This window comes from Schistocerca americana, chromosome 6 (genome assembly GCF_021461395.2).
Source record: "Schistocerca americana isolate TAMUIC-IGC-003095 chromosome 6, iqSchAmer2.1, whole genome shotgun sequence".
Lineage (NCBI taxonomy): Eukaryota > Metazoa > Arthropoda > Insecta > Orthoptera > Acrididae > Schistocerca > Schistocerca americana.
Window position 1 is genome coordinate 131,663,426 of NC_060124.1, and position 16,481 is coordinate 131,679,906.

At 37.3% G+C, this 16,481-nt stretch overlaps 1 protein-coding gene across 6 annotated transcripts in view; it reads right to left on the reverse strand.

Annotated features, from left to right (window-relative positions):
* LOC124619560 (RNA-binding protein fusilli) overlaps nt 1-16,481 on the reverse strand; it is a 775,817-nt gene that overhangs the window by 13,217 nt on the left and 746,119 nt on the right. For 2 of the 6 annotated variants that reach the window (XM_047146047.1, XM_047146045.1), the window contains exons 15-16: nt 15,002-15,218; nt 3,730-4,097 (exon numbers count right to left, since the gene is read on the reverse strand). In XM_047146047.1, coding sequence (XP_047002003.1) covers nt 3,730-4,097; nt 15,002-15,218 — 585 coding nt within the window. Of the gene's footprint in view, nt 1-3,729; nt 4,098-10,138; nt 15,219-16,481 lie in introns of those variants that run through there. The other 4 variants (XM_047146046.1, XM_047146048.1, XM_047146043.1 and 1 more) reach the window with 2 other exon arrangements.

Here is a 16,481-nt window from a genome sequence, read left to right on the forward strand (position 1 = left end):
AACTAAAATTCTGCAAGTGAGCTACCCTTGCAACATTCACTACAAAACAGAAGGTTTCAACCAAACATTTTTTTAGACTGTAACTACTAACAACACTAAGATCTAGAAGATGAAAACTGTTGCCTGTATTTCCTGACAAAATCACTTCTTCAATTAAGAAAGGCTTTAAAAGACATCACAGCTGTTAAAAACCCCAGTTTTAGTCATTTCTGACCATCGTTATTGAGTATCATTCCTCAGCACTGTCATGTACAAATCAAGTTAAAGAGTCCATTCTTTTTTGTTTTAGCATGTAACCAGTGAGTGTCTGTACAACATTACAAAAGGTAAATGCACATCAATAAAGTGATCACCACAGCATGTTCAAAAGACTTTCAAATATTTAACTGAACACCCATGTTTCCATCAGACATTTAAAACGAGAAGAGCACCACTCTTCAGCTATGTAGCACTGCTTGGGTATACAAATCTGTGAGCATTCAAGCTGCTCTTCCCCTGTTAGTCCTATTTGGTACAGGTCCCAATACTTGAGCAGTATTCTAGAATGGGTCACGCAAGTGATTTGTAAGCAATCTCCTTTGTAGATTGATTGCACTTCCCCAGTATTCTACCAATAAATCGAAGTCTACCACCTGCTCTATCTACAACTGAGCATATATGATGATTTCATTTCATTTCCCTATGATGTGTTACACCCAGGTATTTGTACGAGTTGATCAATTCCAACTGTGACTCATTGATTGTAGTCATAGGAGACTACTTTTTTTCTTTCTATTAAGTGCATAATTTTACATTCCTGAACATCTGAAGCAAGCTGCCAATCTCTGCATATTATATATTGCAGAAATCTGAAACTGTGTGTTATGTAGAACAGTGAATGTTCTGCTCAGTTAATTAAAAGCTCTTACACAATGGATTTATTAGCTCACAATGATACAATTATATCAATGTTTGCTTTTGTAACTTTTATTCTTGGAGAAATTTTGACTGTGATTTGAACAGCAGCAACCTAATGTTCTCATTATCATCATTCAACATCATTATAGTCTAGGTAGACATTCACTGGAAAAATTTCAGCAAGCTGAAGTAAATAAAGACAGTAAAAACTGACCTTTCCATCAGTTCTCAAGATCACAGAAGCAGTAGTTTTCATTTCATTTCCCTCACAGATTTTCCATGCAATGTTACACTTTCATACAAATTTGAGATTTAGTTTAAAAACTTCATTGATAGAACTTGTTCTTCAAGTGTTTACTAATAATTATTAAATTTCAGTCCATGGAATTGATGAGTTTCACTCTCCTTGATGGTGGTTTTTTTTTTATCTCTATGCCATTGTTTACATTATTTCTTAAGTCACCTTTACATTATGACATGTCAAATTTTACTAATGCAATTGCAAGTTGATTATCTGACATATTTCTTCAACAAGATGTGTATTCGGTTTCCAAACTCTCTCCTTTTTCCCCCCACTATCAAAGACAAGTCTAGCAAATAATACTTATTTTTTGGTATTATTACCTCATTCATTTAGTGAATATGAAGCAAATTTCTTATTTCCCTTTCTTATGCAATGCTGATCCACCACCATACTTAATAACAGTTCATAATGCTAGAAGATCACAAGCCTTTACAGCCATGGCATTACAGTACTTCTCTTAGTCTACATCACACTCCTGTTACGATTAATGAATCACCCAAAGCAACCATTAAATTTAAAGGTTAGTTTGAACACCATTATGCTGCATTAGGCATAATTACTATTAAAAGTCTTGCACATAGTAAGATGTAACATAATCTGAACATCGTTTATCTTTGTATTTTTTTTCCCCTTCTGAGAGTGCCAGGAAAAACTGACAGCAAATGCAGACCAAATTCTGAATGTTTGGATTCAATGCTTAGAATCTAACAAATCAAATAACCGGCCCACACTATTAAGAGTTAAGAACCACAGCCTTCACGACCTGCATCTGCCTCTAGCTGTCCCTGGTACAGTCACCCACAACTCTAAGCCTGACCTTAGTCAGGCCACACTGCCTCTTACCTCAAAGTATTTATGATTTCCATTGCTGGCATTGGGGCTCCTGCTTCCAACAAATTGTGCCACTCAGCACCACTGATTGTCTTGCCTGGATGTAAGGTCTGTAGCTTACCGTAATTACCATGCTGTCTACTCTGGTAACTCCCCCACACACACTCCCTTCCCCCCTCACTTCCTTCTAAGCCCAATGAACACCACTTAGTTAAAGGTACGAACTACAATTATGTTGTTATCAAAGAATGCGTCAGGAGATGCGTGCAACAGCTTTCGTCTTCAATCAGAAAAACCATATTACAATCACTGGACAGAATAAATTTCCTTTGTAGGTGTCTTGCAGTATCTATTAAAATACATGTTACGCTTTGGATGAAAATTTAGGCCAGGTGAGATTTAGTTTCAGATCCTCATATTCCTCGAGTGTAAATCAGCTGTTCAGAATAGTGTGTAGCGAATTGAACCTTCTCAACAGACGAACTGTGCAGGCTCGGAACCCAAATACAGATATTTGGCTTTTAAGGCCAACCAACACACTACCAACCACATTTGGAAGTAAATGTCAGTGTCAATGAAATTCTCCAACAGCTGTGTAACTTAAGAAGTGTTTCGCGCAGATGAATTTAAAACCCAAGCTAGATTCCTCGGCAGCTACAAAGACTTAATTATTTAGGAAGGAACATAAATTTGTTTAATTGCACTTAGAAAAAAGCTAAAGCTGTAGAATTAAGCATTAATGGTCAAACTGATGTTTGAGAAAGCAGTGCCCACTACTAATGGCAAAGGATATCTTTAGCAGTATCAACAGGAACAGTCAACAAAACAAAATGAGGTGATACTGCTCTTTAATAATATTGTTATTTGTCTGCTGATTGTCAGAAAGAAAAGTTTGGGACACAAACACTGATACAGACACAAAAGTTTAGTGAACAAAGCAAACATGGGTGGAAAGTAAAAAGATAATTGGAATGGCAAGAAATCATTAAGATGAGGGGTAATGGAAAACAATAACACTTGAAGAAACATAAAAAGTTCTCAGTTTCCAGTTGCAAATACAATTTAAATCTATCAGGCACACGTTAATATTTCAAATCAATTACAAATAAATAAGATCACCAATATTGGAAGACAATTTCATAAGAATGTAAAGCCTCATTGGCAAAATCACATTTAATCTATGAAAATATAAGGAGACTACTTAGGACAAAGAAAAACATACATTTTGTCCCAACGCTGTCAAGTTGGCAAGTTATGGCAGAAGTGGAAGGCTAACAACAATGACGGAAGAAGTAGCCTTTACAATCATTACATAATTTATTAGTTGCTGTTCATAAAAGGTTGGTTAGTTGTTCCAGATGAACTTGTATAAAAAGCAATCAACTTTACATTGTTGATAAACATTCTCAGAATTCCTTCACTACTGCCTATAACAGCTGCTAATGGTTTCCAATGAGGTTTAAATTAATGTTTGTGGAAAGACTGAAATTTCTTTCCTGTTTAGGTCTGTTTCACCCTGGGCCATCTATTCTAAAGTAAACATGAACAAACTAAATAATTAAGTTTACAATTCCATAGTCAAGTCTGGTTACTGCAGAAGCAGACAAAGGAACTTTATTGTGTCCATCTTAAGAAACGCACATGCATGCATTTGAAATGAAACTGATTTTTTTAGTAGTAAATGAACCCCCCCTAACCTCTGGACAGCCAGGAAAGAAGTCGAGTACATGTGCAGCGTTTGCAGAGAAGGGAAGACCTTGCATGATTACCAGCGTCGAATGCGGTGGTGGCTGCACGGCAGGTGGCGGTGCGGCTGCCAGTGACGGCACTGGGCCGGCATAATACGATGTGGGACTGACAGGTGGCGAGGGGTACGGCCAGTAGATGATATGCGGGTACGGCGCAGCTGCAGCGAAAGCGTGCCGGGGAGCCAGCCCCGGAGGCGGAGCACCGTGTGCATGTGGTGCCAGTGTTGCCGCAGGTATCAGCTGAGCAGGGCCCGCTGGGCCAAAGGCTGCCGCAAAAGCTGCAGGACCAAATGGTGGTGGAGCCACGATTGTCCCACCTGTCAGAAAAAGCTATCACTATTCTGCATATAACTATAACTGAAAAATAATGATAATGGTAAAAACATTAGGTACTAGATACAACTAAAGTCATTGCTTGATATTCGCCACTGTGTAAAATGGAGCATCAGCTTTCAAAATGCTGAAGTGGAAACAGAGTACTCCAACATAAAATATCAGATGTTAAATCGCTTGGTTTTGAATATTTTCAGAAGTTCAATAAAGAGAAAGAATGGTTTCTAGCAATTTCTACTTTACCATCTTTCTGTTATCTTTTCCTGTAGCTCTCACTACATCAACAGGAGAAAAATTTCTGATACACAGCAATGTTTTTGCCACTCTCATTTAGGCATTTATTTACATTTCAGTAGTTGTACACTGAAAGTACTCTTCTGTCCTGAATGACGTTCCTAACTTACTTCTTACACAAAATATACATTACAGAAAGCAAAGAACACTCCTGTTAACCCATATGCTGTAGTAGTGTTATGCCTGAGAGAAATTGGCTATTGTCAGAATTAATTTCCTTAGGAAATTATATGCAAATAAACAACACCAATTCCATGAGGACCAAACCTCTGCAATGAAAAGTACACTTTAAAAAAGAAAAACACACATTTTAAAAAAAGAAAGAGAGAGAGAGAGAGAGAGAGAGAGAGAGAGAGAATGAATATTAGATGCACGTAAGCACATTAATTTGAAATATTAATTTAGGCTGCATATTTTATATCAAATGTCCCACACCCAATTTTATAAGCAGCTAAAGCTGAAACTGTTTATCAGTATAGGTTGAGTGTTCTGTAATATACTGAACTGTGGCAGTTTCCACACCATTTTACTTCACATAAATAGGATTTTAACAGTTCAACAAGACGTCTGTGGACTTACCAGAATTAGCAGTAATTATGTATGTGTGCTTTTATGTTCATTTTGACCAATCTCTGACCTTGGAGTGGGGATGGTTCAGTCTGTTACTGTTACTGTGAGGCCAGTCCAGTATAATAAGTTCTAGTCAACAATTCAAACTATTTACATAACAGAACTAAGTGTAAATCAACAAAGGGGCATTACTTCACTTCAGTGTTACCTTATAGTATGGGTCCCTCACAATATAAAGTCTGAGTGATCTGCCTTGCCTTTCCAACTTTTCCCAGTCAATCTTCCTTTCCACCATGCTTTTAAGAACTTTGCTTACTGAGCTAAGTACTGAACAGCCATTGCTTCATTGTAACTGTATTAGCTATACTTATTGCATCATTCAATTTTTTGTTTTTTTTTTTTTATTTGTGCACAGAGTGCCTGACTGACTTTCCCTTTCTGTCTACACAACACAGTGCAAACATTGTTCTTGGCCACTCATTGGTGTGATTTTAAATTATCATTTTAATAACTGTAGACCTCATTTTTCTCTCTATTTGCTTATGCTCGGCACTGGATACATCCAACTTGGAGGAGGGTTTGTCCTGCTAGAAATGTATCACATTACTGTTATTTCATCAACAGGTTTTTTTTTTCCTTTTTCTTTTTCTTTTGCAAAAGCTTTGAGGTATGATTGGGTACATAGTATTTATAATTTTTAAATTTCCATTTACTGACACAATTCATCTTACATCATAACTGCATTACTTGGCATACTGACACTTTTCAGATAGTAATTTCCTGAGGGCGTAACAAATAGTTAGGTGTTTTAATTATATTTGTCAGAATTTTTTTAACGTAAAGGAAATCATCATTATTATATTTGGTAATGCTTTCAATCTGTTTGCCAACTCCGATATAAACAAAAGATACTATGTAAGATACAGTAATATTTAATCATTCTATCAGGGGGCAGGAAAGGGGGTGAAAGTAACGGTTTCACTAACAATAGCAAGAACTTCAGTTGTCATTTTCAGCACAGCTAATTACAAGTACTGCTACCCCCCCCCCCCCCAAAGACGGTATGCTACACCTGTGTGAACTGCTTCTCAAACTAAGGAAGCAACTGGCAGTAAGTTCCAGGTAAATAAAATGATAATGTAAAACCAGACAATGCAATAAAGTGAAAAACCCATCTAGCCAATACCAGTGGTGAAACGCATCTGGTTGGGCAAACATATCTATATTTCGCAAAACGCTGCCACAATATTCATCATACCAAAAATTTCAAACCCAAACAGTAATGTGGGGGCATTAACTATAACAAATTATTATAAATCAACCTATTTGTAAAGCATTATAAAAGGGCACAAAGAAAAAAAGGGTTGTCGCACAACCATGAGAAATTAACTGTGTATTTTCAACAGTACCAATACCTCTTACAGTCTCTCATGCACATTACAGTTTGCAAATGGATCCACAAACCACACAGTAAATTACTGGGAAAGCCTCAGGATACAAAATGCAACCATTCATGTAAGAATTGCCTGCAATGGTTTGGAGTTTCTTTAAGAATTAATCCCATAAGTTGGCATGCTCACATCACCTTCCTACACCAGACAAAAATATAATAATGGTATATATCAGTTTGATGTAATCTTAGGGATAGAGAAAAATGAGCAGGTGCATTACTTACAAGACTAGAGTGTAACACCATTAAATGTTTTACATAAGATGAAGTACCACCTGGTGTGTGACACAGAACCAGGATCGTGTACAGCAAAATCCTCTCAGCAGCTTCCATCTTTAATTGCAGTGGAAATAACATGGGAAATTGTTGGTCCTTACTAAGTATATTTCTTTCTATTCTTGAAATCTGACAACCATTATTCTAGAAGCTAATCACAGGACATTTTTCGCAGTCACTCAGTTTTCCACCGACATGTGGTCTCAAAGTTTTCAGACCTGTTGATGTTGATCCACATCCACCATTTAGGTAATGAAACAGATGATTAAATTCTCATTAATGATTTCCCCAAATGTACATCTGTTCTGTGAATCAGATCATTTTTTCAGCCTGTATGAACTGTTGTGCCATCACACCCTGTGGTAAATAATTTTCAAGAGAAATACCACAACCAGTCAGAAATAAACTAATAAAAATTACATCAGAACTTCCAGAAATAAGAGTAACATGGCTGATGAAAACTGTACTAGGTTCTTGAATTACGCAGTGATGCTCTTCTTATTAGTAATTTCAAGTGCCAAGTTATACCTCTCCTCCGAACACCAGCTAATCATGTCCTCACCAGTAGGAAACTAGTTGGTTGGAAACTCTCTAGCTACACCAAATATAGGGCAATCAAATAGTCATCTTGTGATGATTTTTTCTAGCTGAAGTCAAAGTTTATCAACACACTGTCACAAAATAACACAAAAATTATAACTGCTTGATAATACATGTTAATTTTGTTGATAACTGTAAGAGTGATTAAAGGACACATTGAACACAGAGAACAAGAGCTGAATGTCAGAAAAATGGCACAGAGTGATGGGGAGAGAAGATAGGTGAGTGGCAATGGCTTGGCTTAAGTGTTCTCCCAGTATTTAGTTAAAGGTGACAGCTGTTGCATGAGTAGAAGATCTTGAGCAATTTAAACCATTCTTTTTTATAATTCTTTAATCAAGTAGAGGTATTACATTTGCACCATGGCACGTTGTGTACTATACAAAATTAACTCAGTAAAAATGTGGTTTCTTAAACATTTAGACCAACTGTGAGTGCGTGCATGACTGGAATATATGAATCAATCTGCTCTCTTTATTCCCCTTTTTTATGGCCCTAACGTCTACAGTCGCATGATTTGAAAGAAAAATTCAAATTCTTCCACTCACCCTAATGTTTTGTTGTCATAGGCACAGCACAAGATACTGTGATAAATATGCTGCACTTAATGAATCAATCTGCTTTCTTTATTCCCCTTTTCTATGGCCCTAACGTCTACAGTCGCATGATTTGAAAGAAAAATTCAAATTCTTCCACTCACCCTAATGTTTTGTTGTCATAGGCACGGCACAAGATACTGTGATAAATATGCTGCACTTATTCAATTCTTATATAATTCACAGTGTGGACCTTTCTTAGTGTGTTAAATAAACAAGCACTGTAAACCTTGCACATATCAACTGCAAAGGTGTGAAGTTCATATTTAAAATGAAAAAAGTGCAGTACTTAAGCAGGTTGTACCAACATATATAACATAATAATGGCCGGAGGCAAAATCAGATAATCATTAATAAAGAGAAAAGACTAGACAGCAAACTTAATCATTAAGAAAATTACAGCAGCTAGAGTGTCATAATTTATAAAATTATCAGTTGAAAAAAAATCAAAATAAAACTACAGAGATAATGATGTGGTTTGAAGCTCATTCTTCAGTATTACAGGAACAATTTATATTAGTCAATGCTGCAGAAATTGAGATTCAAATCATGTTCTATGTTATGTTTCTCCATGATGGGGATTCAAGATTTTCTAATCATTTATGCGTGTCTATCTATTTCTTCCAGTATGGTAACAGGACCGGGTAGGAAGGATCCAAATAGCAGTAGTGTACTAAGCAAGCATTCAGCTCCCTCATGTCACATTCTAGAGCACATTCAGCAGCTGGCTAAGGGGTGCACCGAAGATGGCCAGTTCTGTGCCCACCGATGTACTCTGTTAGCTTAGTTATGGAATTCATTTAGGACTACCGGCCAGTTTTAGTACATTTTTGAAATGTTAGTTCCTTTTTCAAGTACACAAACAGATGTTGGTATGTCCTAGTATGTATATAACAAAAGTCACATGCCTTGAACAAATACACAGAGCATGATCATCAACATGCATATCCTTAGAATGAAAAGCCAGAAACCATGCTCACATACTTGCTTACAGAATACCCACACATGGCTCTAGATTAGATTTATGACGAGGAAGTAAATTCATCCATTTATGTACTTGGAAAAGCTCAAAACTGGCTGGTAATGCTAGATAAAAAAAAACTCATTTTAACTGAACAGCCTGGTAGAGCGACATCTTTCTTTCTTTCTTTCTTTCTTTCAATTTGTGATTGTGTCTTGATGTTACACATGTTTCAATTTTGGAAAAATTTATTGGAGTTATTAAAATTGAGGAGTGGTGTTTTAAGACATGAACAATTTATCAAATCTGTTGTAACGATCAATTAATAACCTCTGTGTGTTCTCCTTTTCTTTGTAATGTATAGGGCCAGTCGTTTTCCTGTTGTGCTTGTGAGCAGGTGATTTGTAAGCATGATTGCAAAATACACAGTTGGTTATTGTCAAAATGTGACTTTAGTGTTTTTGGTCTGGGAATACCAGCACCAGACTTTAGCTCTCACAACAATGATATATTTTATTAATAATAATTGCAGACAGTTCTTTAAATCCAAACCATTAGCACGCAAAGATAGACAAAAGCATGTAATAGATGTGCAGGATGTTTAATAGCTCCCACAAGGACACACATTATTATTCTGCAGAGGTACTAAAGAACCCCTGCAAACAAAAATCTTTGACAAACATGTATTATAATCACGGAAAAAGTTAACATTATATGCAAAACTGTCATCCTGCACACCCTAAAGCACACAATACAGCCATAAAAGTACACAGTAAAATAATTAATCAATTTGTCTACAAAGATGATAGAGTTATCCTACCTTAGACCAGACCAGACCCGACCAGTATCCCAGCGACAATGTGAGGAAGGTTGCAAAGGCTCTGCATAGCAACAACAATGCTCCACTGAGGTGCCAACTATTAAAAAATTTTCCTTAATCATCATCATCCCCATGTAATTCCAATACCAAATGCCACAGTATTACCTGTTCACTGATATGAGAAAGCCCAACATAGAACACACATGCCAACTGTGACACAGTAAAGAGAAAAGACACTATGTTATGAGTTACCAGTTCCTTGTGTCAGTTTTGCATCCAAATGAAAAATTTAAAAACACCTACCAGTAAAAATAAAGTATTTTGTACAAGGGATCTTCTTTTTTCTGAAAGAAGTGTCACATGTTTATCCCCCTGAAGGATATATCTGTTAAGCAGTATGCAAAAGAGAAAAGGGCTCAATGTTCCCAAATACCAAATAAGTAAAAAATTGTTAAGTGTAAATTTCTCAAAAGAATTTATTAATTGTTCTCCATTGTGAACAAACAATTACAAAATTCATACAAAAACTACTTCCATTTAAACTCTCGCTAGAAAAAAAAGGACACGCAGACAAGAATGAGAGAAGCATTCTCAATGAACATTTCTGTCCACCTTCTTAGCCTCTCAGTAACATAAACTGAGAGAAGTTAGCTGCCAAGAGTTAGTGAAAATTCTTTAAATGTAGCAAATATTGTGTGAAAGAGTTTTGACTAATGAGGGATTTTTCTTCTGTGAGAGTGTCTTCTCAGCAGATTCTCCTTCCAATAACTGTTTTAATTGCAAAAGCAATCATTTAATAGGTCTCAACACATAATTTTTAAAAAATAATCATATTATATATTTTTGGTAGAAGTAAGCTACAACTTTCCTCTCTGTTCTTTGCAGCTTCTCCATAATGCCATGTATGAGTGTATTTGCAAAAATTGTTCATCATGTGCATTAGAAAAATATGGATGTGTGTGTGTGTCATTTAGTTAAAAAAAGAAGAAAGAAAACCATGCACTCGGTCCCACCACCACAATTCTGTTTGTAACTTTCCTCATAAATATCAAAATAATTAAATGGGGAAAGTCAAACTGTTTACCAACCAAGTCAAAACTCTTTCTCTACAAGAAACCATCTGTGCAAACCATGGTGCAGGAAAGGGAAAAAATCAACAATGACACATGATAAGCTGACCCCACAAGTGTTTCTAGCGAAAGCCAAATAGAACAAAAACATAGGCAACTAAACAAAATACCATATTAATAAGGAAAAAATGCGCTACAAAATACAAAGCTACTAGTTCTTGTGTATACACTTCCCAACTTTACCACTTATGAAGTAAAATGCACCCCTGTCTTTAAATATGAGGATGGTATGTCACATGTGAAAATAATAAGCAGTACAACAAGACACAGTGCTGTAACCAAACAAAGAACAAAAACATTTAGAAAAATCACTTAATGTCCTTTACAACATTTCAAATTAAAAAAATGATGACAATTTCATTTTCTCTACACAAGTTTCCAATTCACATAAAAGCTTCAAAATGATTGCCTCTGTTGAAGAACAGAAATAACTTTAAGTACTATATGAAGGATATATGTCAGCATCTGGCAAGAAATTGCATGTTAAAGAATGTATGGTTCACACATACTAACGTAACACCCAGAGCATTTTATCAGAAATAAAGATAATTTGGTAATTCTGAAATGCTGGCAGAAGTCATTGCACAGACATCATTCTAGTTTCTGGGTCTTGCCCTTTGGAATGCAGGGAGCTATCTATTATCACTGACAACATAAATCATGAAAATACTGCTGTCAAAAATGCAGTGTGTGCTATTTCTTAAACACAGTGAAATAACAACCGCTATTAACACTATAGGTGGGTTAATACCAAAGCTAGATGGGTTAAGACTGAAGCAGTATGGAACAACTGAGCAGCCGCTGTGGACAGACATACATATTAAAGTATTCAATTCCTTGACTACTATTACAAAATGTGAACCATACATATCAAACATGCTAACAGACCATGAAAACATGTCTTTAGAACCCAGAGCCAATGAAGATCATACAGAAATTTTAACAGCTGCACCCCTTCCAGCACCATTACACAACTAAATTGCTCAAAACGAACTATTTTAACAATAATTTTCACAAAAATTTTACAATTTTCATATATAAATATATCAAATGAGACAATAATGGCATGCCGTGCACACAGATTAAAAAAAAAATAAGGCTTATATTGTCATAAATTTTAGAACTCAACATATAAGACTACTGATTTACATTTCCCCTATAAACTACTGGCATTCATTAAAACAATGTGCAGATTGTCTGTCTGAAAAGTTTTACCATGGAAGATTTCCTTCCCTAAATCACGGTACTGTCACAGCCACTAATAATTATTCTGAATGAAACAGTTCAGCAGCCTGAATGAGGGAAGGGCAATGGAAATAACTCACTGTAAGGAAGTCCTGAAGACACTATTCTTATTTTCCATTGTTCTCTATGTGAAATCTCCAGTCTGACAACTCATATTAATGACACAAACTAAATCTTTCGTAAACTATCTAAAAGAAAAAAAAAATGAGGCACATGGCAATCCCACATGAGAGGATAAAAGCACAAGGACAAATTGCAGTTGATAAAGAATTGGTTGTTGTTACCGAATGGGATGGTTGGAGAAGAGGATGGCATGGATCCTTGGCCATTAAAGGTTTACATAAAAAATACTATATAGAGTACAATATTAATTAAGGTTAGAAGTAGTTAATATTAAGGCACAGTGTGATAAGAGTCAGGAGCATGAAACCACAAATTTAACATTAAGTCACCTGTTCCACATTAAATAGGAGGCAGTTTCGTACCCAATTCACATATATATTTATATATAAAAACACAAGGAACTCTTACTTGGGCAAATGTCTTGTTAGCATAAGGAAGACCCAAGCTGAAAATGTAATTTGTATCAGTCATATTTTGTACTGTCTTGTTATACAGCTGAAGAGCTGACCAGTAAGAAGTGCATTCATTTTCTAGCACACAAAAAGTCCAAGCTACTTTGATGTAATTACTAATCTATTTAGAAAGCGGTAGAAAGGCAGACAGCGCTGATAGAAGAGATCTTATGCTAAATGAAGGATTATGTACAAAAATATAAAATATTCTTATTAATTGACTTTGTTAAATGCATAACAAAATAGGTGTAAGGTCCACATTTTCAGGAACACTGTTATACAGCTGCCTCAGACTGACATTCAGAACATCTGGGAAGTACTAATCAAGAGGAATATCTCCGATTTAAGAAAAGTGTGACAACAGGAGTATTTCATTGAACTTTATCACTATTGTAGGGTCACTACAGCTCCAAGAGAAGTTTTGCCTATGGAGTTGAGACAATCTGGCTTACAACCAAGAGCAAGTTACATCAATGTGAAGAACTAAAGGGGGCCAAAACTGGAATGGCTTTGAAGATGGAATGGCAATAGTTAAAAGTATGTTCCTAGCTCCATCGTTAATAAGGGAACTAACCTGACCTCACATCAGTGCAATTACAACAATAACAACAGAATAATTATTATTTTGTTTCTAGCCACTACACACACCCAAGACCTCTTAAGGACCTTGTGAAACATGATTTGAAAATCTCTTGAAAAATGAAATAATAAACATTATGCAGAACAGAACTAAAATCTGTTCGTTCTATTTGAGGAATGTTAAGTACAGTATAATCTCTACAAATAACAAACTGGTCAGAGTAACATAATCCACTTAAAACAGGAATTCCTTTTTTTTTCTGGACACAACCTATCAAAATTCTAATTGGAATGTTTAATGAACCATCATTTCCTTCCTCACACTACATCAAAAAGTTCACTGCGATACAGCTATATTGTTGTATCTGAAGATGATAAATAGCCTCAGACCAAAAGAGGAGTCATGAAAGTACACATTATTTAATATCTGCACACTTCCATTTTTAGGAGAAACATTTACACTGAAATAACCACTCCCTACATGTCATGGTCAAGTAACACTTATTTCGAACACACTATTTGGACGGACATGTAAAATTTATGTTTAAAAGTTCACCTATACCCTTTTAAACATACCAGTTTATTAATGCAGACACATAGAGACAAGAATGCTAAACAATGTATCACAAGAGGTAACATCTTTCAGGTACACTTGTCTCAACCATCAGCTATTCGTAAATTGATTACCCAAATATTGCAAATGAGTAGGCACGCAGTTTAAACGTTTGCAATTTACACCTCATGTCAGAGAAACAATTGGCACACAAATCTGCAATTATTTATTCTATATCCAACCTTCCCTCCTCAACATTTCTGTCCTGCGGGAGGAATGAACACAAAAAAGCGAGAATTTCATTTCTGCCATCTCTCTGTATTTATATGCCATATTAATATCACAATGCTGAATAAAATGGTGTCTGGTATGCCATAGCAGCAGCAGGGTGGGGCACAGAGGCTTGTGGATGGAAAACTGTCGTAGCACCACTTGTCGGTGGCTGCCACTGGCGTTTCACTCCTGCTCCCTGAAGGTCTGCAGGGAAAGCTTGCTCCCAGGACCGTTTTAAGCCCACAAGTGCAGCTGCAGCACCCATTCCTGGGCCTGATACCAACTGAGGCAACATGCCGTGAGGAGGCGGCGGGTGTTGAGCAGGTGCTTGGGGTGGAGGGTACTGAGGAGGGGCTGCCGCTTTATAAGGACTTGGAGCAGAAGGTGCAGGTGTTGCAGCCTGTGCCTGGAGAGCCACTGGCAATCTCGGTGGAACGTTCAGAAAAACGAGACCCGAAGTCATAGCAGGTGAAGTGCCAGGAAATGGAGAAGCATGATGAATCAATGGCGCGTAAACTGCTCCGGTAGGCGTGTGTAGGGCTGCCTTAGCACTGGTCGGAGGAGGGGGTAATGCGGGAGTGGAGGGCCCAGGTCCAGAGACCGCTGTCGGTCCACCTACACCCCCACCATTCATTTCGCCCCACGCACGTTTGGCGACTGCAGCCGCTGCTGCCGCAGCTGCGGCTGCTGCCTGAACGTGGGCTTGTGCTTGTGCCTGCACATGAACGTGAGCATCTGCTGCTATTGCAGCTACAAGCTGTTGCTGTTGCACTTGCTGCTGCTGTTGCTGTTGGTGTTGTGCTGCAGCTAACTGATTCATAAGCCAGAGGGGGTCACGGTGAGCTGCCGCAGCTGCCACAATGAGGGGGTGAGTTTCCCACGCAATCGGGCCTGCGGGAACAGCCTGTGGTGGAGGGAGGGCTGGTGGCAGAGCGTGTGTCGGAGTATGAGGGTGGGGCAACATACCGGGGGACAGCAATGCTGCCGCCTTGGCCGGTGATACAGCACTTGTTGGGATGCCTCCTGTCAGCACCAAGTTCATATCTTCCCCAGAGCACTGGAACACTTCGATGTACCGCTGCTTCTTGCCGAACGTCATGTAGCGGTGGTGTTTCTGCTGTGCCGACAGGAATGCACTTTGCTCCGAGTCCATCTGGATGAATGCCTCGCCAGACGGTTGACCCTGCGCAGTTTCACTTATTACAGAGTAAGCATTAACACACAAAAATGTGGTACTTGAGAGACAGAAGGATTAAGGAAGTCTAAAGAATCTATTGTAAGCAGTAAGTGTAGCAGCCACTGCCATTCACAACAAATCAGAATAAATAAGATGGAAATGAAAAATATTTAGATATTTTACCCTCTCAACTTTCGCCTTTTCATCAAATCTGTACTGTATACAGCGAAACCCCTCTTTTCTTCTTGTGAAGGTATTACTTTCAGAAAAATTTAAGTGGCAGGAAATTATTTTATAAAACACCAACTTGCCATATTATTGACTGTACTGCCCTTTTACTTTAAGAATTTTATCTTACATAGTTTTCATAATTCTTGAACACATTGAAACCCTCTACTTTTTTTACCAAAAAACTCAAAATTGTAGTTTGTTTAAATTTCACCTGGTGAAGTTTACATGTGGTTTTGTAATTTATAAATGTATTCTAAAATACATCTGCAGCAGAAACATTTTCTTTGCAATCAATTCTACATATTTATCTGCAATGTATGGTCCACCACTGTCACATCACTATCACACCAATGGTAACATTATCTACAACATGCATAACATCTTGCAGGGGACATTCCAACTGGAACTTCAACCTGATAGCAGTCACTATTTTTACCTGGATATGGCAGAATACAAAATCAAATGGGGGTAATGCACGAGTAGGTTTAATAATGAATAAAAAAAAGGAGTGCAGGTAAGCTACTAAAAACAGCATAGTGAACGCATTATTGAGCCCAAGATAGACACGAAGCCCACGCCTACTACAGTAGTACAAGCTTATATGCCAACTAGCTCTGCATATGACGAAGAAACTGAAGAAATGTATGATGAAATAAAAGACATTATTCAGGTAGTGAAGGGAGGCGAAAATTTAATAGACATGGGTGACTGGAATTCAGTAGGAGGAAAAGGGAGAGAAGGAAACGTAGTAGGTGAATATGGATTGGGGGTAAGAAATGAGAGAGGAAGCCGCCTGGTAGAATTTTGCACAGAGCACAACTTAATCAAAGGTAACACTTGGTTCAAGAATCATAAAAGAAGGTTGTATACATGGAAAAAGCCTGGAGATACTGACAGGTTTCAGATAGATTATATAATGGTAAGACAGAGATTTAGGAACCAGGTTTTAAATTTTAAGACATTTCCAGAGGCAGATGTGGACTCTGACCACAATCTATTGGTTATGAACTGTAGATTAAAACTGAAGAAACTGCAAAA